Source organism: Dendrobium catenatum, unplaced genomic scaffold, assembly GCF_001605985.2.
Source record: "Dendrobium catenatum unplaced genomic scaffold, ASM160598v2 fragScaff_scaffold_1226, whole genome shotgun sequence".
In the NCBI taxonomy this organism is placed as follows: domain Eukaryota; kingdom Viridiplantae; phylum Streptophyta; class Magnoliopsida; order Asparagales; family Orchidaceae; genus Dendrobium; species Dendrobium catenatum.
The window spans coordinates 1,016,362-1,041,414 of NW_021319688.1; the positions used below are offsets into that span (position 1 = coordinate 1,016,362).

At 37.7% G+C, this 25,053-nt stretch overlaps 2 protein-coding genes and 1 long non-coding RNA gene across 3 annotated transcripts; 1 reads left to right on the top strand and 2 right to left on the bottom strand.

The window, feature by feature from the left end:
* The first annotated feature begins 8,191 nt into the window (after nt 1–8,191).
* LOC110094623 (pollen-specific protein C13) lies at nt 8,192–15,477 on the top strand. Its single transcript, XM_020819889.2, has 2 exons — nt 8,192–8,423; nt 14,914–15,477. The coding sequence occupies exons 1-2, from the start codon at nt 8,240–8,242 to the stop codon at nt 15,231–15,233; spliced, it is 504 nt and encodes a 167-aa protein (XP_020675548.1). The 5' UTR covers nt 8,192–8,239; the 3' UTR covers nt 15,234–15,477.
* On the bottom strand, nt 8,764–12,934 carry LOC110094622 (probable alpha,alpha-trehalose-phosphate synthase [UDP-forming] 7). The gene has a single exon (XM_020819888.2). The coding sequence runs from the start codon at nt 12,861–12,863 to the stop codon at nt 10,362–10,364; it is 2,502 nt and encodes an 833-aa protein (XP_020675547.1). The 5' UTR covers nt 12,864–12,934; the 3' UTR covers nt 8,764–10,361.
* LOC114580750 lies at nt 8,764–14,906 on the bottom strand. Its single transcript, XR_003702305.1, has 2 exons — nt 12,926–14,906; nt 8,764–10,106 (listed from the first exon to the last, which is right to left on the bottom strand). It is a non-coding gene; the product is annotated as an uncharacterized LOC114580750 (long non-coding RNA).
* Nucleotides 15,478–25,053: the final 9,576 nt, after the last annotated feature.

The following is a 25,053-nucleotide window of genomic DNA, read 5'->3' on the forward strand; positions in this document are numbered from 1 at the left end:
TTTAACATTAATTTAGCACTTCTTTTATGTTGATTGAACTAATGCTATTTGAACTAATGTTGAATAAATGTTGATTTAACAATGGCTGCTTTGATGGTGATTCAGGCTTTTTGGGACAATTTTCCTACTTGTCTGAGGGCTAGAGTATTCGTGGCGCTAAAGTATGGAAAATCTTACGTCTTAGCGTTAAACGAGTTTTTAGCACAAAATGAGGAAAAAAAACACTATAATTTTGTACGTGGAAAAATCTTGAAAGGAAAAAAATTTATGGGGGTCACACCCAATTGAAATTATTCTACTAATGTTTGGAGAGATTATAAGTAATTAATATCCTTGAAATTGAGGACGATCGGATTACAAAAGTCAATAGTCGGGTTGAAATTTAGTGGCTAATATAGATCAGACAAAAATTTGGTAATGTTCGTTGGTCGGGCAAAAATTCGGCGTTAGTTGGCTGCCAGACGGAAGTGCGACGTCAGTTTGTGACTGGGAGGAAATTTGGCGTCAATCGATGGTTGGGCAGAACTTTAACATCAGTTGGTGGCCGGGAAGAAATACAATGTCAATTGGTGGCCTGGAGGGAATCCAGCATCAGTCGGTGGTAGGGAGGAAGTCTGACGTCAATTAGTGGCTGGGCAGGAATTTGTCTTTAGTCGGTGGCCGGGAGGAAATCCAATGTTAGTTAGTGGCTGGGTAGAACTCCTTTGTCAATCGGTGTCTAGGAAGAAATCCGACGTCAGTCTGTGGCTGGGCAGAAGTCTGGTGTCAGTCGGTGGTTGAATTCTCGAAAGCCTCGACCTGCTCGTTGCGACGCCCACCTGTGACTAGTTGGATCCCGCCTAGGTTCGTCCATCTCCTATCCTCTGGTGTGGGGAGTTGAATTCCCCTACAAATGATGCTCTTGGTGTCGCTTGTGGACATTCCAAGGCTTGGTGTGTGGGGAACTCCCCAAACTACAGGTGTACAAAGCCTCTTGACCACTCCCAAATTCAGTAATTTGCTTCTGGAGAGCGTACTCTAGATGTTTGTGTTATTGCCGCTGAGTGCCCACCAGCTGCTCGCCCTCTTTGCCAGTCCACGGTTGCATCTCCGATGCAGCCTAGAGTAATGCAGTCCGGCCCCTTCGCTTGGAACAAGGTCCAATTCGTCAAGTTGGATAAAATGCCAATTGAAATTTTTTTATCCAAGGATGGGATGTCCATGGAGCCGGAAGTGGCCGCTGTACATGAGAACATTGCCAAATTGGATAGAGCTTTGGTGGTTAAACTCATGGGATGGAGGGTTGCTTTTCCCAACCTTCTTGGTGAGCTCAAACGTAGGTGGTTCCACTTCGAGGGATTCAATGTCATTACTACAGCTCCAAACTCTTTTATTTATATTTTCCAAAGTATAGAGGCAAGGGATGCGGTGCTCATGAGTGGGCCGTGGATTATAGTAGGGAACTGATACGCCTTAGGTTTCACAAATTAGGGTTTGCCCTAATTTTCCTTCAAGATGAAATTTCTCCTCCAAATCCAAGAAAAAATCAACACAAGAGGGATGAGAGGAAGAACAAGAACATTTGCATTCAAAATCCAAGAGAAACAAGATACAATTTGTTCACTTCGAGAAGGACAAGGTCTCCCACTACAAACCCTAGAAAAAACAAGAGAAAGAAACTAAGGAGGCTAAGAGAAAACTCAAATCTTGCATAAACCCTAGAATCCCCTCATCCCTATTAAGCAAGCAAAGACCCAACCAACCCACTAGTGGGTCTGCCAACTTAACCGCCCAGCTCAGGCTAGACTGAGCCAAACGTCCAGAAATGGACTGGTTCCGCTCAAGCAGAACGGCCCGTTCCGCTCCGCGTCCCTGCTTCGGGGATCGAACGGGCGCGCCGTGCGGCGCCCGTTCGCGGTGTTTTTCGCGCCCGCGGGGTGCCCGCCCTCCCTCTGCCGGTCGGCGTCGGAGATGGCCCGCATCAATACTCCCTCCTTTAGAGTTAACCTTGTCCTTTAAGGTAAAGAAAGTAGAGTCTCGGTGGTCGGTAACCCACATAGGCTAGGTCCATGTAGTGGCCACCTCCGACCATTACTGTTGGATAACCAACAACTCTCCCAATTGACCTCCATGTCTCCTAAGGATTGAAGCCACTGCATACCCAAGATGACGTCAGCGTTTTCCAGATCCATCAGCAAAAAATCTTGAGTAACTACTCCCTTGCAAGATAAAGTGACTTCCTTGCATTTCCATAATGCGGCCTTCTATCCTGTGCATATGGTCACTCTACCTCTTTACTTGCTATCACCTCAAGACTCAACTGTCGCCACTCGATAGGCCAAGGAGTTGTGAGTGGCTCCCATGTCAAACAAACTCTCAACTTGCACCTTCAATTTCACCCTTCATCTTCATGGTGGGATGGAATGTAAAACTTCCATCGAATTCAGACTCACTTCTATCATATCTAGGAGAGGATGCTCTACCTCAAATAGCTTTTCCATTGTTGCCCTTCATCTGTTCCCCATCTGAATCTCCCACCACTATCACGTGCAGGGTCTTCTCTTTACACCTATGCCCAGGTGCAAATTTCTCGTCGCAACGTAGCAGAGGCCCTTGACCTCTTCTCCTTCAATTCGGAGTCAGTCAGTCTCTTGAACCCCCTTGGTTCATCACAGTGGTGCTTCTCCTGTTACTCTCTGGATGAGTAGTGGCGTCACCTTAGGTCCTTCGGCATGAGTGGTGAGCGATATGTGGGTGAGACCCCCCTGATTTCCGTGTCTGATCGCCGCCTGCTTGTCTCAACAAGCTGAGCTGTCTCCATATTCCCACTATCCCACGTGGGTTGACCACCCTGATGCGGCTCTGATGTAGGGTTCAACCCTTTCATGAAATTCCCCTCCATGCGTCATCGGGCATTCCCTCAATCGCCCAGATAGAAGCTCAAAGCGCTCCCGGGTATCTGCCACTGTGCCTTCCTGAACAAGAGACATGAACTGTTCATAATGGGTGCCCTCACTGGACACTTGAACCTGTGCAGTAATAGGTCCTTGAACTCTTCCCAACTTCGTATAGGTGTCGCCCTCAATCCATTGGAACCAAGCCAATGATTTCCCTCCAAGCAAATCGGGACAGCCATCAGCTGTTCCTCCTCCGTGACGCCGTTAACGGTGAAGTATGCTCCACCCGGTAGACCATCCGTATGCATCTCCCCTTCGAATACGGGGACCTTCACTTCCTCATCGTGTATCTGTCGAGGAAGATTCTCCCTTTCCATGGCCCATGCTGAAATTCCTCCCACTGAGGTCTCCCTCCACTCCCATGATACGGGGTCTGCACCCCCCTTCTTGGTGGTTCCCAGGGCTCGGCCCCCTCGTGTGCGCCTCCCGGTGGTCTCGGCCAACCACCCCCGACCTCTCCTGTGCTTCGGCGCCCAACTCCGGCGGTCCTCTGGACCTCTCGCCCCTCTTGTGCTCCAAGTGGTGCGACCATCTCTTGCACTCCTCCGGCCTATCGGCCACCCTCCATACGGACCGTGAGGGTCACGTAGGCTCCTCCCCCTTGGCCGGCGGCCCCCTCCCACGGGGCACCACCCATGCCAGAGGCCTCCCACCCCTTCCCTTGACCAAGGCTCTTAGCGCGAGATGTGAGGTGGGGCTTGCATGGCTTCCCGGTTGGCTTGCTCCTCTTCCCTAATGAGAAATTAGGGGTTAGGGTTGACATCGCGATTTCCCTTTCTTCGGATTTGATTGAGCAACTTGGGGTCTACCAATTTACGGATCATCTCTTCCATTCCCAAATCTCTCCTCTAGGATGAGAATTTTCTTCCAACAACGAAAGCTTCTCTCCTACTTCCTCCTTCAATTGGCTCATCTTCCTCCAAAACTTCTACCTTCTTTGATGCCATGCCGTCTAGGATCGAGAGCTTGTACCAACTTGATACGCCTAGGTTGGTCACAATTGGGTTTGGCCTAATTTCCTTCAAGATGAAAATTTCTCTCAAATCCAAGAAAAAATCACACAAGAGGAGATGAGGAAGAACAAGAACATTTGCATTTAAACTCAAGAGAAACAAGATACAATTGTCAATTCGAGAAGGACAAGGTTCCCACTAAAACCCTAGAAAAACAAGGAAGGAAATAAGAGGCTAAGAGAAAACTCTAATGCATGACCTAGAAATCCCACCTCAATCCCTACTTAAAGCAAGCAAAAGACCCAACCAAACCCACTAGTGGGTGCCCAAACTGAACCGCCAGCTCAGGCTAGACCCTGAGCCAAACAGTCCAGAATGGACCGGGTTCCGCTCAAGCCGAACGCCCGTCCGCTCCGCGTCCCCTCTCGGCAGATCGAACAGGCGCGCCGTGCGGCGCCGTTCCAGCTGTTTCCGCGCGCCACGGGGTAGCCCGCCCTCCCTCTGCCGGTCGGTGTCGGCAGTGGCCCGCATCAGGAACATCATCAGAATGGACAAGTGGTCTCCTACCTCCTCTCCAAACTCTCTTCATGGGCTTCACTCTCCCATTTGGATTCGGCTCCCACAGCTCCCTCTCATGTATTGGGATACAAACAATATCACTTGGCTTGCCAATATGTTAGTGGAACCTCTGTGGATGGACTCACACACGAGTAGATGGGGAAGATCATCTTATGCAAGAATTTGTATTAGGATTGTTCATTCTCAAAAGCTTCAAGCTGGGGTGTGGATCAATGGGCTTCAAGGATGATTTTTTCAACGAGTCGAATATGAAGGTTTACTAACTTCTGCTTCGATTGTGGTTTAATAGGTCATGCCAATGGAGTTTGCATATCCAAGGCTCCAACCCGTGGAACTAAATCTCCTCCATTGCAGTCGACGTCGACATCCAAAGAGCAAGCAACATCCAAGAATGTCCCCCACGCACCTACTCCCTCTCCTGAGTCAAAGCATACATCTATTGAAGAGCCCTTTCGTAGTCAGGACAAGGATGAATCCTCCCTTGGAGCTTGGAACATAGTCACCCGAAAAGGAAAGGCAAACCTAGAGCTCCTAAAGAACAAGGCACTCGTCCACAAGTTGAGCCTCCTATCCAATTTTCGGCCGAGAAGTTACAGCAAATGGAAGAAACTTCCAATAGGATTTTGAATTTTCGCAAGCAACAACCAAGAGTATCCAAGTCTCGTTTGGACAGAGAGCTCATCCGACTTGGGCCTTTTAAGTGCTTTGGCCAACTCCCCTAGGAAGAGAAAGAAGACTTCAACAGATTTCATAGGTGGGGGACTTGGTTCCCTCAAGTGCTTAATGAGTGACCTCTTTTCATTGGTTTGGATTGGGTTTATTGCACAATACAAACCAATGAAGGGGTCCTCCTTACCACTTGAGGGGTTTTTTTTCTTTTTGTCTCTGTCTGCAGCTGCTTTTGGGTTGTTTTTCAAGTTGTATCTCTTCCCCTTTTGTCTTTGGGAAGTGGAAGATTTTTCCCCACATGCTTATTTCTCTTTGTGTAACCTTCTTTTTTGGTTTTAATATATTCGTTAAAAAAAACAAGAGGATAGGGCATCGACTTAAATTATTCAAGATTTTATGATGGCATGCACCTGAGCATAAAATCCTATTAAATGATAACACTACAAAACCTCGTAAAATAGTAAGCAACTACAATCACTATTCCATCTCAAAATAAAACTTATTGCTGGTGGAGGACTTGGGTAGTGAAGTGAGTCAGATAAACTTCAAAAGAAATGCCAGAGGACGTTGAAAGCACTGTTCTTTTGGAGTAAGAACAAACTGAAAATGCTTAATCAACTGAAGGAAGATCTTGATAGAGAAATGAAAGCTTTACAAGAATTGGAATGTTCTCCTAATGGGTTGAATGATATTCAAACTGAAACCTTGAGATACAAGGTACAGTTATTGAATAGTACACTTGCTCGTATTATGACTTGGTGGAGACAACGAGCTAAGGTGAAGTGGATGACTGGAACACCACTGGTCGTCCCAGTATCCAGCGCTCCCTACACTTCTTCCTTTGGATTCTGAAAAGAACTGTTCCTCTTTGATCTATCCCATTTGGAACTCCTATTGAACATCCTTGATATCCAAACTTTGAAACTTCATAGGGACAAGAGTCATATGCTTTAATCGAGAGTATTCTTGGGAGATAACCTCTCCTGGGATGTAATTAACCACAGGGGCTTCCTTAATTGTCGCCCTCATAAGCTAACTAACGCTTAAAATTTTTTCAAAACTTTGGATCATAGTGAGATAAGCATCCTTAATTGCTTTAATATACTTCAACCTCAAACAACTATTTATTAAAGATTTAATGGAAAACATAAAAATTATATTAGACAAGAAAGTCGTATTATGTCGAGTAGGGCTGCAAACGAACCGAGCCGAACCGAGTATGTGAGTGTTCATGTTTGTGTTCATTTAATATCAGGTTGTTTAAGTTTGGTTCATGTTTGTTCGAGCTTTATTGTTTGTTTTCATGTTTGGTTCATTTAAATTAATGCGTGTTCATATTCGGTTCATGTTCAGTTCATATTCGTTCGTTTAATGTTTATCGAGCTTTAACCAAACGAACATGAACGAGCTATAAACGAGCTCCACTTTTAGATGTTCATGAACTTAACAAACGAGCTTTATCGAGCTTCCTAACAAACAATTACATCGAGCATGTTCGCGAATATATCTAACAATTTTTTTTTAACTATCAAACAAACACGTTCATGAACATATATATTAACAAATACATTTATAATAAAAGCAATTGTCTATGTAACAAAGGCAATGATTTATAAGCAAATCTCATCTTCACAGAATTTTCCTAACACCATCACTAATAAAGGCAATGATTTATAAATAAATAGCCATAAAAAGCTACAATTTTTTTGACATTCCTATCATTCACTTAAATTTAATAAAAATACTCAATTAACATATAATATAATATTATTTACTTTATATTTTATTATTTAACAATAATTATATCATTATATTATAATAAATATAAAATATTTATATTATTTATAGTAATAATTCTATAATCAAATATTAATTATTTTTATTGAGCTTATTCACGAGTTCAAAATCGAACACGGATCGAGCTTTTATCGAGCTTCTTATAGAGCTTAATTTCGAGCTTGTTCAAATGTTGTTCGCGAACATAAATGAGCCGAACGCATTAGCGTTCAAGTTTGTTTATTTAAGAATAGAGTATCTAAAATATTGTTTAAATTTGATTGTTTAGTTAATTAAACGATCACAAACGAGCTTTAATTGAACCGAACAACGAGTAGCTGGTCGAAGGTTTGGTTCGCTTGCAGCCCTAATGTCGAGTGAAAACGAAGCCAAGTGCCAACTCATACGGCCCTGAATTTCGCCAAGCTATCTTAACTTTTCCGTCGCTCAAAGCAGTGATCATAACTCACAAACTGAATTGGCTGGCATCGCATTCATCCCGCGTTGCCGTAATCATCGGCTTCACGCCGAAACCGCGTTGTGTAACGCTACTTCCCATGTGATTCCACTCCACCGACGCAAGCTGTCACTCCATCAATCCAGCGATACGCTGACTTGCTTACCCATCACCTCCGCTCCACATGCCCGGCTTTTAATTTTGGTGGAGTAACACTTTAACCATTAAAAAAATTCAATATTAAATTAACATAAAATATTTCTTATAATTTTTGCTTTGAGACTCTTGAAAATATAAGTAATATTAAAATATTTGATTTAATAATTATGACATTTGAATAGAAGTTCAATATATTTTATATAGCTTCTTGAAATAAGATTTTTTTAAATTATTAATTTATTTAGCATACTAATTAATTAATTAATATAATTATAGACTAATAAACATTTGAGTGCAATATGATATTTATAAAAATTTGATCATAATAAATCATTTTAAATATGCATAATTTTCTATTAAATATTATTTTAATAGAATGTTATCATATAATTATTTATTCTACTCTAAAATGCACTACACCACACCATAACATACTATAATAAAAAATAATAATTTCAAACAAGAAGCCTCAAAAGTCAACAGATTATATGTTTAAAATTAAGACATATTACTTTAATAAAATCATTGTAATATACTAATGTGTTATACAAATTTTGTTATATTCAAACCCTACTAAGCCTCACTGCACTTATTCTCACCGGGAGAATACCGCAACGTACTACGCATTACTGCCATCTTTAAAACCACCGCGTCGCCTTCCCATTGTTATCTACCCATTCGCGATTTCGCTTTGAATTTGATCAACTAAGATGGCTAATTGCAAGATCTCAGTGGCATTCTCCGTTGTCTCCGTTTTCTTGGTGATATGCTTCTTGCCGGCGTCAGTGTTCGGTGGTCGTGCCGCACCGGCGGTCCGGTTCACGGTACAGGGGCGAGTATTCTGTGACACTTGTCGTGCCGGATTCGAGACCCCCGCTACCACCTACATCGAAGGTAACAGATGATGCCCTAGTTTGGACATTTTGTTGTGTTTTCTTTGCTGTCTGGGCCGTTGGATTATGGAGTTTTCCTTATCTGGACTGATGGCCTTTGCATTTACCTTTTTGGGTTTGAAAATTTTTGATCTGGAAGGATGACGACCTTTTGAGGCCGATGGCAATGGGCATTTTACTTTTTTTGCGTCGGTGGTTTATGATCTGGATGGATAACGAACGATAGAGGCGGAATCGAATCTTGGTTAAGGTTTCTTGAGGGTGTAGTCTAGTGATCAGTTTTTGTACTGATCTTAAGCAGAGGTCTTTGGAATTTCTTTGATATATTAAGTTTTTTTTCTAAGGGTTAGTGAAGAGTAACGACTGCGTGAGTAATGAAGGCGATGACGGCGTTGGTTAATAAAATTAGTTGAAGTTTTCTTGAGTGCTTCGTTGAAAATGATATCGGCGAGTTCTGAAGGCTAGATGGGAATCTTGTTATGGATGGATGAAATATTTGGAATTTTTTAGTGGCTCTTTGGTTTATTGAAATGCAGCTATTAAGATCTGAGTGCTAAGATGTAAGTGTTGCGATGCTATCAGTCAAATGTTTTGCTTATTATATTGTGATGTCAATATTACCTATATTAATATACATTAACATGATTCTACAGTTGTCATGACGTTAGATATTTGTCAAATTGATAAGCATAACATTTTACATTACGTGTGTCACTGAACCTAAAGAGCCCCTAAGTGCCACGACTTGTTCTCTAATCTTTCCCTAGGAAAATATTTTCTTGGTCTAGAATTAGGTATCGATTTGTGGAGCTGAAAAAGAGGCTGTTCATATTATAGGTCGTGGTCCTTATGTTCTAGGCCTGGAAGTCGATTGCCTCTCTGATGAACTGGATCTCCTAGCATTTTGGTGTCTGATTGTGAACTTTGGTCGACTTATATTAAGTATTTTCAGTTGCATACCTTAGGCAGGGAGAAATATACGAATTTTGAAGGATGAACTCGCGCATTATTTCGGTCTGATCCACCTTTAAAATTTGGGAGAAAGTTGCTGTTAGGTTTGAGGGCGTCACATTCACTAAGTACTAACTCATAACTTCAGATAAAGACCTTGCTTTTGAACTTCTTTCTTTTCCACTATTATGATACTCTTGTTTAATCTCAAATGGATTGCATTCACCCCTAAGGCATGATGGCATGATGGTTGAATTTTCTTTCTTGGTTTTCTTTTTTTTTTTCATTTGTATGAATTTGTCCTTAGGTTTATGTCTTTGATTGCTTTTTGGGTTCGTGGAACCTCATAAAATCATGAAATTCACATCTAAGATCCTATTTCTAGTGTGTTTTTTGTTCATTTCATAAATTAACTTTAAACAAAATTTGAAATGTTCATTTTTTTGTTTTGGACTCCTCTTGGATTTTGGTCTTTTATTTGTTGAAGTGCATTAACTAGATTAACTTCAAATCAAATTTGAAATGTTTATTTTTAGATTTCGGACTCCTAATTAGCTTCATTTGACAATATCTTGTTTACTCATACAATTTTTTTTTATATAGTTTTATTTTTTTTATTTAGTATTGCATTAAATTATAGAATATCTAGGTAATCTTATTAGAACTTCAATCTTTGTTACTGTATATTTTATTTGGTGGTACAATGATGTAGTGGATCGTCGGAAGATGCGACCTGCAAGAAGGATTTGGGTTTCCCAATCCAGGGAAGAAGAAGAAGAGAGCTTCCAAAAGCTTCAAAAGAGTGTATATATCATTCAATAATCCCTCTCTTACAATAGCTTGTATATTTATAGGGTAAAAGGAGTATTCTAGAAACTAGTGGTAACAAACTAAGGTAAAGTAATCCTAAGGACTATATAACTAAAGATGTTCCTACATCATTCTCCCCTTGCACAAAAAGAGCTCGACTCCGTTCGAGGCTCGTTATTTAGGAGGGCAGTAGTGGTGAACATCCCAACCAGATCCCTGGGTCGAATACTTTGCGTCTCTTATGCATACCCATAAGACCAGAAGCACCATAAACTTTAAGCACAATAATACTTTCCAGGTGGTCCAGAAGTTCTTTGGCCAGGCGGGATCCAAAATCAGTATAAGCATATTGATAATTCCAAACAAGCGCACTTTCTTTAGCTTCTATACTCGATCCATTAGTTGTTTCAGTGTATAACTGCATGACAGGTTCAGCATTCTGCTTCCAGTCAAAGTCTGGCATGGGTACACATGTCTCCCATTCCTCATCCTGACTCCATCTCATGTAATAACCATGCTCTGCAGCAATTTCAAGGTTTTTGCAAGGAGAGAACCACTTCCCCAAGCTGTCCTTACCCCTGCCACTAACTATAAAGACTAAGTTCTTTTTATCCCCACAAAGTGTGTTAAGAATAGAGATAACTTCTGCACTTGGGGTCTTGTTAATAGCTGCCTGTGGAATAACTGTGCCATCATAATTCAACAAAATGGCTCGGCTCTTAGACCTCTGATAGGCTGAAACAATACCATTAATGTTGAGCTTCCGGAAGTTCGGATCAAGTGCAACAACTCTGAAACCAAATCTCAAACCAATTTCCCAGCATCTCTTCTTGAAGTGGTCCTTGCATGTCCTCTCTGAGTCGTGCATAAATGACTTGGACCAGTAAGCAGCATCATGAGTGCTGACATAACTGTAATGCTTTTCATGGTGAACTTGCTTCTCTACATCATTCATTGATATTGCTTCGTTCATATCCTCTGCCGTCGACTCTGTATTCCAAGGATTAATTCGAATTGCTCCACTAAGTGAAGGAGAGCATCCGATGAATTCAGAAACCAGAAGCATATTCTTCTTTGGACCATCTGAACCAGAATCAGAATCCGATCCAGAAGCAATTCCCTGCCTACTGACAATGTATTCATAAGGTGTAAGGTTCATTCCATCCCTCACTGCAGTGACCACAACACAATCTGCTATTGTATAGTAGGCAATTCCCTCCTCAATTGATACTGGCCGATCAATGAAAATAATATGTTTGTAATTAGCATTCCCAAACTGTTGATTGATCCTCCTGCAACTCTGTTGAATCTCCAACTGGATCTCTTCAAGATCCCTTCCCCTGCCCCTTGCGAGGTTGAAAATCTGCACAAGGACAGCATTGCCCTGCCACTTGGTGTGTATCTTCAGCATTTGTTCAAAGGCCAAGAGCTTGAGATTTATACCTTTGAATATATCCATGTCATCGACACCTAGGAGGACCATCTTTCCAGCTAACTGATGTTGGAGTTGCGAGATGCGCCAGTCCTTATCCGGCAAGGCAAGGGCTGATTGCAGCTTTGAGATGCGCCAGTCCTTATCCGGCAAGGCAAGGGCTGATTGCAGCTGCCCCATGTGAATACCCACCGGCATGATCTTAATTCCCACAATACGACCAAAGTACTCGAGTCCTATATAGCCGCGCTTGGACTGATACTCAATGCCTAGTATTCGGCTGCAGCAGGAGAGGAAGTGGTGGGCATAATCGAAGGTGTGGAAGCCATCCAGGTCGCAGTTGAGAAGGGCTTTCAGGATCTCCTCACGCACAGGGAAGGTGTGATAGATCTCCGATGAAGGGAATGGGCTGTGTAGGAAGAATCCCATCCGGAGGCGATTGAAGCGGCTGCGGAGGAAGGTAGGGATTAACTGAGTGGCGACGGCGCCATTAGAGCCACCTAGAAACTCTGCGTTCGAGCTGGAATTAGCGTCGGGCTGTATATCTGCTCGAACAGTGGGTACGAGAGCGAAATTGAGCTGGACGGGCTGGACGGGCAAACTTTGGTCAAATGGAATCGGATTAGCAGCTGTGAGTGTTAGATCTCGCATCTCCGAGTGCAAAGGAACGGAAGACGGGAGCTCTATGCATGTTCCGATGAGATGAGCAGAGGCGGAATCGACCATAGCGGCAGTTTCTTCGTGGGTTTCCATATCGCAATCGCTAGGTTTGCCTTTCTCAGTCGGAACAATCACATTATGTTCGCTTATGCTTCGCCGATCAGAAACCCGCTCGACGGGCTCTAGATGGTGGGAGGCGTTGAAGATGCCCTCGGGTTGGTTGCAAACTGCGCGAACAGGCGGATACACCGGCAGCGGATCACGCCATCGGAGAGGGAGCTCGAGCGGAGGATAATCGTGGCGAGACTGATGGCGTTTACGAGGAGCGGAGGAGGATAGTGAAGAAGAAGAATGCCTCGGTATGGTTGCCGACGACATCCTCATCCTCCTTATTGCCCGAAGGGTTTCGCGAATCCGATCAAGGTTTCTATCTACCTGATCGAGCGACTTCTTCGATTGAGCTTGATAGAAGGAGATCCGGCTTCGAGCATCGTTGACAGCCCACCTTCCTTGGCGTCGATCGTCGTCGACCGCCAATCTTGTTTTGCGGCTTCGATCGTCGTCGACAGCCGACCTTCTGCAATACATCGATCTTCGCAAGCTCCAGGCTCTGATACCAACTGATGTAGTGGATCGTCGGAAGATGCGACCTGCAAGAAGGATTTGGGTTTCCCAATCCAGGGAAGAAGAAGAAGAGAGCTTCCAAAAGCTTCAAAAGAGTGTATATATCATTCAATAATCCCTCTCTTACAATAGCTTGTATATTTATAGGGTAAAAGGAGTATTCTAGAAACTAGTGGTAACAAACTAAGGTAAAGTAATCCTAAGGACTATATAACTAAAGATGTTCCTACATCATACAACATCTAGCAGTGTTGTTAAAGGCTACTAAGGAGTTCGTCTAGGCCCTTAAATGAGGTAAGGCAAGGTCAATGCATGGCATAACTCTTAGATTGGTGTCACCAGTCGTAATGATTATTTGATTTGGGGCGTCATTGATAGGGCACCAATATTTTAGGAAGTGAGGACATGGACATGACAACAATTATATTTAATGTAAGCAAAAGCTTCATTTTTGGCACTAAAATTTCAAAATGTAAACGATGAGCATGTAGAGAGCATGAATAGTGATGAATATATAAAATATTGTAGTGAAGATTAAGTATCTCTATGCTATATATGCTACATACTTGAAGAAGTTTTGACACTTATTTTAACGTAGTTATTTACCAAGAATTTAAATATGAAACTCGAAAATTTATAAAATTTCCTTGCATAGTTTTGGGTGATGATTTTTGCTTCATTGTCTTAAAACCAATTCATCGTACTTACAATTAGTTTTAATTGATGTAATTGTTTCATCTTAGTGCCTCAATTTTCGTTGCTAGTGCTTATGTTCATGACCTGTTCCTTGGGCATTGTATAGAAGTATTGCTTGAGAGTGCTTGGCACTTTTGATGACATTGATTTGAGTAGGCTTGATGTATGTATATTTGATTTATATTCATATTTGATGGCTAATTATGAAGGACTGTTTGCTAAAAAAAATTATTTTGTGTTGTAGTTAAGTACATACTTTTTTTTAATTTATAATTGATATATTTTGATTGTTTTTCATTGGTTTTAGTTGAGGCCTATTTAAAATTGATTTTTTTTTTTTTTCACTTAGCTTTAGTTATTTTTTATGGTTTCAAGAAATCTTTGACCAACATAATCAAACATGGGCTGAAATCATCATTATTGGAGTAGATGGAACTCAATGAAAAGCTTGAAGCTTATCTTAAAATGTGAAAAATTGATTGATATTCAACGAAATATATTAAGTTTTTGTTTTGACACCTATGTAAAGTATACTTAAAAGAAGTGAAAGATTATAAAAACAAAAATGATTGAAGCTAAACATTAAAACTTATGAAATTATCGAGGCAATTGAAACTTAACTACATGATCAAAAAAAGTAACAGTTGTTGATATTAAAGCTATTAATTTTGTCAATTAAATATGATTTTACAATATAATTTTTCAATTGTTTGAATCACTTATATGCATGCTTTGTTGCATGAAGTTTTTATGTCAACTTAAAACGACCTAGCTACCCATGGCACGAACTTGAAATCATTGAGTTTATTCTTAACTGGAAGTTGACTCATATTTTCTATCTTTTGCACCATGATAAACTTTCAATCAAAATTAATTCAATTCTGAGGTGTTCAATATAAATTTAAGTCTCATCATTAGAATCAATAAGAACCTTTTTCTAACTAATTGGGGTTGTTTTTATCCTAACTAAGTCTTTGGGGGTTAGAGTATTGGTTAGGTTGCTTTCATTACGATATGTTGAGGTCACAAGTTTTAGTTAAATATATATTTTAAAGCACTAAGGTAAGTTTGTTTTTCTATCCCAAGTCCCACTTTAGGAGTTTTATGTATTGGATATGCCCCTTTACAAATCATTACTCCTTTTCTTCCTCTTAATGCTATGCGAGGTATTAAATCTTTTTTGTGTAATTTTCTCCATACTTTCTAATAATATTATTATTTGTCTGCCATTTTTTTTCCAATCCTTTCCTTTTAGTTTCATATATCATCTTAATGTTCATTATTATTTTACCCTTCCCATTTTTGGCTGCCCTCTTAGGTGCAAAGGTTAAAGTTGAATGCCGAGAAAAAACTGGTGTTAAAACATGCAGCTACGATGGTGTCACCGACAGTAGCGGCACTTTCAACATTGTCGTTGCAGACGAGCATGAACATGAGATCTGTGAAGCCATGCTGGTAAGCAGCCCAGATGTAGGATGCAAAGCAGAGGTACCCGGCCGTGAGAAGTCCCGCATCGTCCTCTCCCACAACAATGGCATTTCTTCTGATATCAGGTTCGCCAATTCATTGGGTTACCAGAAGGACACTCCCTTGGCTTTCTGTTCTGAGCTTATGAAGATTTATAGTCAAGATGATTAGATTTCAGTAGTTGGATGATATAGTTATCTGAAAATGTGCTTGTTTTCTCTCTTGTTGTTGTAGTTTTTACATTGGTTCATATCTTGGCCATCTTTGGTGGCTAATACTTTTATATTATGAGATTGTTAGCTTATGAAGAACCTTGATCTTGAAAGGTCGTTTAACAATAGTTTTAGTTTTGTGAGGTTTCCAAGTTTCTAAATAATACAATGCTATTATTGTGGCCATATTATGTGGCTGGGCATATGCCGTGCTTTTTTCCTGCTCACTTCCTGCACTTCGAGCACCTTCAATGGGATTCAAGTTGTTATTTTAAACATTTGATTCGTATGATCCCTTGATAATGATTTTTTTAATGGCTTGACGTGAGGTATCTGATCGGCTGTGTATTACTAGTGTTATTGTTAGGCTTCAACTTTGCTTACTATGAACTCTTAGTTTTGTATGGAATATGATTGTGTCTGTCAATTAAATTGTATTGTTAGACCTTAATCATATACTTATTCAAAAAATAAAATAAAATAAATTGTATTGTTGCCTTAGACTTCAATTCTAACGATCAAGCTCGTCGTGTGGTTGTAGGGGTCCTCTTTCCCCTACTTGGGTTTGGGTGCTTTGCACCCAAGTTTTTTTTTTTTTTACAAAACAATGTTCCAATGTTGTGTAACCGAGCACTGCGGCGCTGCATAGTTTGTTTGGAGACAGACTAAGAGCAGAGCGCTACAACGCTCTAGACCTTGTCTTGCGGTGCTGTTTGGTTGATTGGAGATAGAGTGGAGCATTGTGATGCTCCAAACTTGGAGCCATAAAGTAGCAAGGCAGGCTGACAAATTTTCTACTCTTTTTTCATTAAGGGTTCCATCGCTTGGTGGTTTTTATATTTCTCTTTGCATGTATTAGTGTGAGAAAGGTGCAAGAGTGAGGAGAGGTAAGGAGAGAGCGTGAGAGAAGAGAGATACTATTTCTCGCAAGTTTTCATTATGAATTTCTAGGTATAGAGTGACTCATTGTTTTTTTATGCCATTTTGAATTTTTTCATGTTAAAATTTTGTATTCTTTATTTCCACTGTAGTTCCTGTTCTTGTTTGTGTTCGTTGCATGATCTACTTCGCCAAAATGTTTATGTTGGGTTTAATAACAGTAGAATTTATAGAAACAATATCTGGAGCATTGCCTATTAGATTGGAATGTTGAAATTTTACATTTATAAAATGTTCAATTTTAAAAAATAATAACATTCAACTGAAAATTAAAAAAATGTATATAAACTTGGTGGAACTCTTGGCGGAAGGAGCATCGAGAATATGCGGGAGAGAGTTGAAGGTATTGCAACGTGAGAATTAGATGATATTTTTTTATTTGCATATATGTATAGATGCAACAAAAACAGATAATCAAATACTCTACAAGCTCCACTTCACTGTCATGCATTGGAATCATGTGCAAGTAGTGAGCGGTTTTGAGAATTCCTTGAGAGCAAGCAAAGGGCAACAATTGCTTCTATTACTTCTCAAAGAATACCCACAAACCTGAATGATTATTAAGGCTATGCTTGAGACAGTTTTATTATTGTTTTATTAAGCAGTTTTTTAGTACAATTTTTTTTAATTTAAATAATTTTTATTTTAAAAAATTGCTTTAAGAAGCAATAAAAAAGCCGTTCTAAATGAAGCCCAAAACTTCAATTTTTTAAGCCAACTTAAAGCAGATCCGACAATTAATTAAGTCAAGATTTCAAACCTAAAACTAACATGAATAAAAATTGGGTCATTCTTCACTTGGATTTTTTAAAGTAGGTTTGGGTTGTTATTGGGTTAGATCAATTATGGACACCCATACTCAAGCTTGATTGGCATGTTAGCTCAAGAAGAGGCCTATGAGCTAACAAGGTAAGGGGGAATTATTGTCTTACTTTTTATTTCAGCATGCCAATTTGGCTCACTTTCCTATCTCATGAAATTCTATCAATTATTATTATTTTTCACTCGTAAAAACATATTAATTTTTATTATTTGCTATATCATCAGTAATGACAATTCTCATAACCTATTCCTTAATAGTTGGATCTTTGACCAAACTGTTCTTAGTTTGTTCGATTACACTTAATAGATGATTTCACAAGTTTTTCTTTGACGGGTTCCATATCTACTATCTATCTAATCTAATATGTATTGATTTTCTTGATTTCCTTATCAAGAAGGCATCCTTATAAGTCCTGACTCAGAAGTTGTATTTGTTGGGATAGCTGATCGCACCTATGGCAGTCTCATGGAGTTTAGAAGAAGCTGGCATCCTTACAAGTATCTCGATTTTTTTCTTTGACCGTTGGAATCTCAGCCTCTGCAACCTAAATTCAGCAATCTGAGATGAATGAAGCAGTCCTATTAAAGTATGCGAGACTTTGGTTGTGATTGAAAGCAGCTTTAGAGGCCGCTTGACCTGAGGGTTCGTTTGAGATAGTTTTTTTTACTGCTACTTAAATCGATTTTTTAGTAAAATATTTAAAAATTTTGTACTATAAAGTTGTTTTATGAAACAATAAGAAAACCGTTCCAAACGGAGCCTAAGTTTTGCAACAATCTCAGTGGTTATGCTAGCATATCAAAATTGATAAGTTGGTGGCAGACGAAAGCTGTTTTTTTATTTTAGTTTGTCTATAGAAATTGATTTACCTTATTAGGAGTACAGAAATACTTTTTTATTTTTTTACTGTCTTTGTCAAAAGATTGCCTGATAATTTAACTGTGAATGTCCAACTCCTGTGCATAAATCTGCATATAGCTCTACTTATTCTTTATTATGCATGCTTTGTGGCTTCTTTAAGTCTTCTCCAGCCATTAGGCAAACAGGCGAATGGAGAGCCTCAGACGTCCCAACCGAGCTCCATTTTTTCCGGCATTCAGTCGCTGATCAACAGTGCGACGTCAATATTGGCGTCGCACTGTTCACTTTTGTCATTTCTTTCTCTCTACCGAACTCCATCTGAGAAGGCGCGAAAGAAAAGACGATGATTTTGGGGCAAAATGACGTTCCACTGGAGATGAATCACGGTATTTTTTTATTTTACTGCATTTTACAGTGAAAAATGAGAGTTTCGATTGGAGATGCCCTTAAAGGGAAACATCATTTTTTTCAAAATACATTGAGGCAAAGATAAATCCCTCAACAAATGGGAGAGGGAGCTTCCAATGGATGATCTAAACTATAGATTTTTTTTTTTTTTGGTTTAAGCGAGCCAATTTTTTTTTTTTAATAGTGAAATAAATATTATCATTCCTTAACCATGATTCTAGTAAGTGTAAAGAGGATAGGGGTGTGAGTCAAATCAACTTGAGTTGGACTATAGATAAATGGCTCATATGACGAGCTTGATGAGCTGGCAAGTCAAATTTGGCTCTATTTTGACTCAGACTAGTTAGTTTGTGAGCCAATTCATTTTAAATAACTATCACTAAAATATATTTAAATTCATGAGTTTAAATATAAAGCTATTAAAAAAACTTAAATTTTTATATCACTTTTTATATGAAGTGATTCTTTATTATTTATCTATAATTTCTCGTTATTTTTTTATAATACTATTAATAATTTTTTGAATAATAATCATTTTTCTCTCTTTTGTTATAAACATTTTCAATTAATTAATAAAAGTTAAGCTCAAGATAGGAGTGACCCGAGCATGACTTGAGAGTCTTTTTGTTATTTCTTGTTATGGGGGTGAACTATAAGAGATGACTATATAGGTTTATATAGTAAAAAATTAATCTCGTTTTCAAAAAGAAAAATCAAACACATGCAATAGATGATTTTATGAACTTTTATTTTATCCAGTGAACGCACGCTCCTCTACGTTCGGATCTAGGCAAAAAAAGCGAAATACCGAGTACCGAGTACCGAGTTGTACCGAGTTTTTTAAAAAAACTCGGTATTGCGCTGTTTTGGTCTAAAACCGAACGTAGAGGAGCGTACGTTCACTGGATGTAATAAAATATAGCCTTTAATTTAGACTTTGCTGATAGCCTCTATTTATGACATTAGTAGCCTCTATTTAAGACTTTGCAGCAATCTCTACTTAGGATTTTAAGATTGTTTCTAATTAGGATTTTGTAGTAGGCACCAATCTAAAAAGATCAAAATCAAATCTTATCAAAATAATTAAAAATTAGACTCAACACTTAACCGTTCTAAGAAATGATGTGATTATCCACAAATTTGATAAAATAAAATTCCTATTTTCTTGTGTTAGCAAATAACCTCAAAAGGCAGCCATAAGTCGAAAGAAAATGCAAAGATATGAGACATCAAATTCAAACAAATCATCAACATAAACTAAGTGGTTGATATAACTTTGGTCATAAGGAAAATAAGATCGAGAGTAAATGCATGCTATTAACAATTCTTTCTTCCATCAGGTAATTAAGAGAAGTTAACTTCCGGCGGTTTAAGAAACAAACGACGCCCGCTTTAACCGCCGGAAGACCGTCGGTAATATGACCGCCGGTCAGCCGTCGGTCAGATAACCGGCGGCGTAACGGCCGGAAAACCGCCGGTTCCAAATCCGGTTGTCACCGGCGGTATGAGCCGCCGGAAAACCGCCGCCAACATAAACCGCCGGTAAAAAACCGCCGGTACATGTTTCCTACGCGATTTTTTCCGGCGGCTGGAATACCGCCGCAAAGCCGCCGGTAATCCATAAAACCGCCGGAAAAAACCGTCGGATTTTGACGTTTTTCCTGTAGTGGTTGCTTATGATAGTTTATGACAAATGTTAAAAAAAAAAAACAAATGAATCATTCCTTAAATCACTGGTAGAATGGAAGTTAAAAAAATGATAAAATTAAGAGAATTTACATTTTTTATATAAGTTGGTACCACTAAACAAATAGGAAAACCTTGTCAATCATTCTTAGGAGGATAGAAAGCTTAGATTGACATCGTCAAGTGCTTTATGGAGATCTATCTTAACACAAGAATTTCATAGGCTTAAATTATTTTGTCATCAATATATGTGATTTGAAAAAATTGCTTCAACTGGATGGATGACAGAGGGAAGGACTTGCTTGAGTCTTTTAGCCACTTAAATTTATTTACAAAAAAAAACCTCTTTTTGATAGAAGAACCACACAAATAGCTCTTAGGCTTCATTTGTGACAACTTTCTTAATGCTTTTTAAAGCAGCTTCCTATTACAAAAATTTCTAGAACGTTGTAAGAAAGTTATCCCAAACGATGCCTTAATCCTGCATAGTTAAATCACATGAATTGATCATTGATAATGGCATGGCGAAAAAAAAAAAAAAAAAAAACTAAGCAAGGCTAAGGAAGTGAGACGTGTTCGGCCTTGTGGCGCCATGGTTGGAGCTTTTGCTCCCTCTACGATGGTAATTAGTTTGAATCATCGATCATGTCTACTATTTTAGCAAATGGATGGAGATTGGTAAGCTTTCATTGTGATAAATTATATTTGAATTTGTATTAATTAACATCAAAATTTTGAATTCATGTTTGTAATTAAATTAGTGGACATTCATCATATATTTGATAATTGGTTCAATTATATACTTAATAAAACTCAAGCTCAAGATAGAGCTGACTCGAGCATGACTTGAGAGTCTTGACTCATTTAATTAATTCTTTGAATGACGCTCCTATTTTCTTTGTGTTTTTCTCATCTTTTTGTTATAGGGGCGAACTATAAGTGAGGATTATATAGATTTATATAGTAAAAAAATCATCTCTTAATATGACTGATCAAACACAATAGAAGATTTTATAGCCTCCAACTTAGACTTTGGTGATAGCCTCTATTTATGACAATAGTAGCCTCTATTTAAGACTTTGGATTTTAAGATTGTTTCTAATTAGGACTTTGTAGTAGGCATCAATTAAAAATATCAGAATCAAATCTTATCAAAAGAATTCTAAGAAATGATATGATTATCCACAAATTTGATAAAATAAATTTTTTATTTTCTTGGGCTAGCATATAACCTCAAAAGGCAGCCATAAGTCGAAAGAAAATCCAAAGATATGAGACATCAAATTCAAACAAATCATCAACATAAAATAAGTGATTGATATAACTTTGGCCACAAGAAAAAATAAGAGAGTAAATGCTATATATTAACAATTATTTCTTCCATCAGGGAAGAGAAGTTGCTTATGACAGCTTATGACAAAAGTAAAAGAAAAAAAAAAAAATATGACAAAGGAATCATTCCTTAAATCACTGGTACAATGGAAGTTTTAAAAAAATGATAAAAAAGAATATACCTTTTTTTATAGAAGTTGCTACCACTAAACAAATAGGAATACCTTATCAATCATTCTTAGGAGGAAAGAGAGCTAGCTTAGATAGACATATGTCAAGTGATTTATGGAGATCTATCTTATAACACGAGTTTTGGGGAATAAATATAAAACTGGCGGTCAAAACCGCCGTTGATACCGGCGGCCCACTAACCGCTGGTCAAAGCCACCGGTAACAGCTGAATTTCGTGTAGTGCTTAAAGAATTTCAGAGGCTTAATGATTTTGTCATCAATATATGTGATGTGAAAAAAATGCTTCAACTAGATGGATGAGGGAGGGAAGGACTTGTTTGAGTCTTTTAGCCACTTAAAATTTATTAAAAAAAAAAAACTCTTTTTGCTAGAAGAAGAACCACCGAGACGGTTTTTAGACTTCGTTTGTGACAATTTTTTTAATGCTTTCTAAAGCAGCTTCCTAATACAAAAATTTCTCTAGTAAGAAAGTTATCCTAAACGATGCCTTAGTCTTTTGCATAATTAAATCATGTGAATTTATCCTTGATAATGGCGTGGCAAAAAAAAAAGTAAGAAATGCTAAGTGAGACTTGAGTTCGACCTTGTGGCGCCACGTTTGGAGCTCTTGCTCCCTCTACAGCAGTAAGTTCGAAACATCAATCAGGTCTACTATTTTAGCAAATGGATGGCGACGGGTAATTTTTTATTATGATAAGTTATATATTGAATTTGTTTTAATTAATATATATTAGAATTTTGAATTCATGTTCGTAATTAAATTAGTGGGCATTCATCAGATATTTTATAACTGATAATAAGAACTAAGTAATAGATATTCTTAAACCAATAAATTCCCTTAAATACATAGGCAATGTCTTAAAATTTGCTCAAAATTGCCAAAAGTATATAACAAAGCATATCAAAATAATGAATTTGACATCCATCGTTGATTTAGAGTTTTAGATATTTTTCTCTTATGATAGAATATTAAGTGGCGGTGCCCTTACCTAGAACAAGATGAAAGGGAAGATTGCCTAGAGAGAAATGTTTATATAAAAACTTTTGCAGACTTTTGTTTGCTGAGGTTTTTGAATGATCTTTTATCTTATAAGACACATGACTTTTGCGGTTACCCAAACTTATAGATGTCCACCCTTCTCTAAGAGTTATAAGATTTGAAATTAAATATCTTCTATCCTAAGCATACGCTCCTCCAATATGAGGCATGGCCCCCTCACTATTTATGTTTTATTGTCTTTTATTGAATGATTGATTAACAATCATTGAAGAAATATGTTTAGTATGTTAAGAATGTTTCCTACAGATGATGCTAAGCTGTTACGTGCTAGAAAATTTACGTTAGTAGAGTTGGTATTTTATATTTTGACCTTGGACAATAATTTAACACACATATATAAGTTGTAACACTAGAATTTTTCATGTAAGAAATTCAGAAAGGAAAAAAAATCACAGGGCTTGATCTAGTTGAAAATTTCACTATATAATAGGAGATACAAGGATCCTCCTTCCTTACAATTGATGAAGAGATAACTATTTGAGAACAAATGTTTAATTTTTTTCCTATATGGATTATAGAAATCACATGTCAACCAATGGATATTTAAAATCAAACAACAAGGCCAAATCTTGACAGAAATCTAGAGATGATGGCTGTATTTGCTAGTGGTGATTATCGGCGACAATAATTGATGGTCGTCGTCATCGGCTGTAGTCAGAGAATGCAAGAGAGCTCTATAGTTCTCTTCCATATTTTCTTTGTAAAGAATTGAGCCTTATTTATATATTTTTTGAGATAGACATATTGGGAAATTTGGTCATAATTCAAAGCACTCCATCTTACGGTTCATATTAATCTCCTTGATCATAGATCATTTATCAAATATTTAATTGTCTTATCGATGTCAGAATCAAGTGACCTTGAGCTCGTTAAATTCATCTAGTCCAGACGCTCAATTTGACTATAAGCATGCTATAATTGGAGGTTGGTCCATGAATTTATGTTTAGCTGTTTTTAAACATAATTTAACTATCTGATTTTAGCCCGTTCAAAGTTGGATCACATCATTTCTTGCGTCGATATGTTTGCCTCGTCGAAATGTTTTATTTGATTGCAAGTTTGTTGAAATTAGATTTTGGATGATCATGAATTTAATTCCAAAATTTTTTAATTTAAATATTTTTTTAAGATTCATGTAATTTTACAAATATGCATTTAGTTGCATATTTTAAATTGATATTATTATAGCATTTTATCACCTTCTTTAATAACTTTTAGCAAATGAAAACTATGGAGAAAAAAACTGAATAATTTAAATAAAATCAATGGTTCTCTCTATTTAAAAAAAGGTACCGGTATTGCATCTAAGTGGACTTAGCAATTGAGATAAGATGATATTGATGAAGTGCAAGGTAAAAACATTTAACTTTTTACAACATTTACAAACTTTCGGAAGTTTTTATATCAAATTTGCTTAAAAAAAAAGGACATAAAAGGAAGAAAACATTGTCCAAATATAAAGCTTCTTACTTAGGACAAGTTCACACCATTCTTAAAATAAGTTGAATTAAATGTATTAGATTCCATTCAAGATCACTAATCTCTCTAAAATCAATACAAAGATAATTTATTTATCAAATATGATATAAAATGTAAAAAATTATCAGTTTTATTAAAAAAAAGTTATTTAATAATGCTAAAAAATAAAATTTTCATCAGTAATTGAAACAATTTTTTTTTTGTTAAAACAATCAGAGGGGTCTACGCATTAATTAGAAAAAAGGTACAAAATCTTTAAAAGATCAAAAGCTCTCTAAAAATACAGCATTTGAAGCAAAACCTATAAGCCTATGATCTTATCTATTACAATCAACAAAAGAAAAAACAAACAGGGAAGCAATTCCTTTTGTCAAAAGAAAAAAACAAATAGCAAAAGAAAAATCAATGATTGAAACAAGCAAGTAGTGTTTAGTTAGCATTAATTAAGTGGTAGGAAATATAATTATCAAGACTATGTAGAAATTTAAAGATGCATGAAAAACACATGAAATAAATTCATGAAGCAGGTTTTGACTTTGCGATATGCAGGCAATTGGCAAGAAAATCATATCCACTTCTCTGTACACATTATTTTAATTATTTTATAAGGATTTGCTTGGAAAATAACAAGCTAGCCATTGAAACATAACCATCATGCATTTATATCATCTGTCTCATTAAAGATTGAATTCTAAAGTTGATAACTGTTCATATTTAATGCTCTAAGGAGTAAGGACATGCAACAAAACTTATCTCATTTTGATCCTTTGATTGAGAGTTTTGGCTATTAATCAAAATGTCTTGGATTCAAGTGCTACGTATCTGATATGTATATGAGTTTCTCTTAATTGGTCTAAATATCTCCAAAAAAGGATAGATTAATTGTTACGTGAGGAGATCGGATCATATATAGTTAATGTTCATCATTGTGCTTTTACTATTAAATATTGCATATTTAATATTCACATAGACAAAACTGAATGGATCTCTATGTCCAGC

What these genes read in the sequence shown, in the direction of transcription:
- LOC110094623 (XM_020819889.2), top strand. Translation starts at nt 8,240, where the DNA reads ATGGCTAATTGCAAGATCTCAGTGGCATTCTCCGTTGTCTCCGTTTTC. An exon ending in CGCTACCACCTACATCGAAG is followed by an intron (nt 8,424 to 14,913) that starts GTAACAGATGAT and finishes CTGCCCTCTTAG; the next exon opens with GTGCAAAGGTTAAAGTTGAA.
- LOC110094622 (XM_020819888.2), bottom strand. Translation starts at nt 12,863, where the DNA reads ATGTATTGCAGAAGGTCGGCTGTCGACGACGATCGAAGCCGCAAAACA.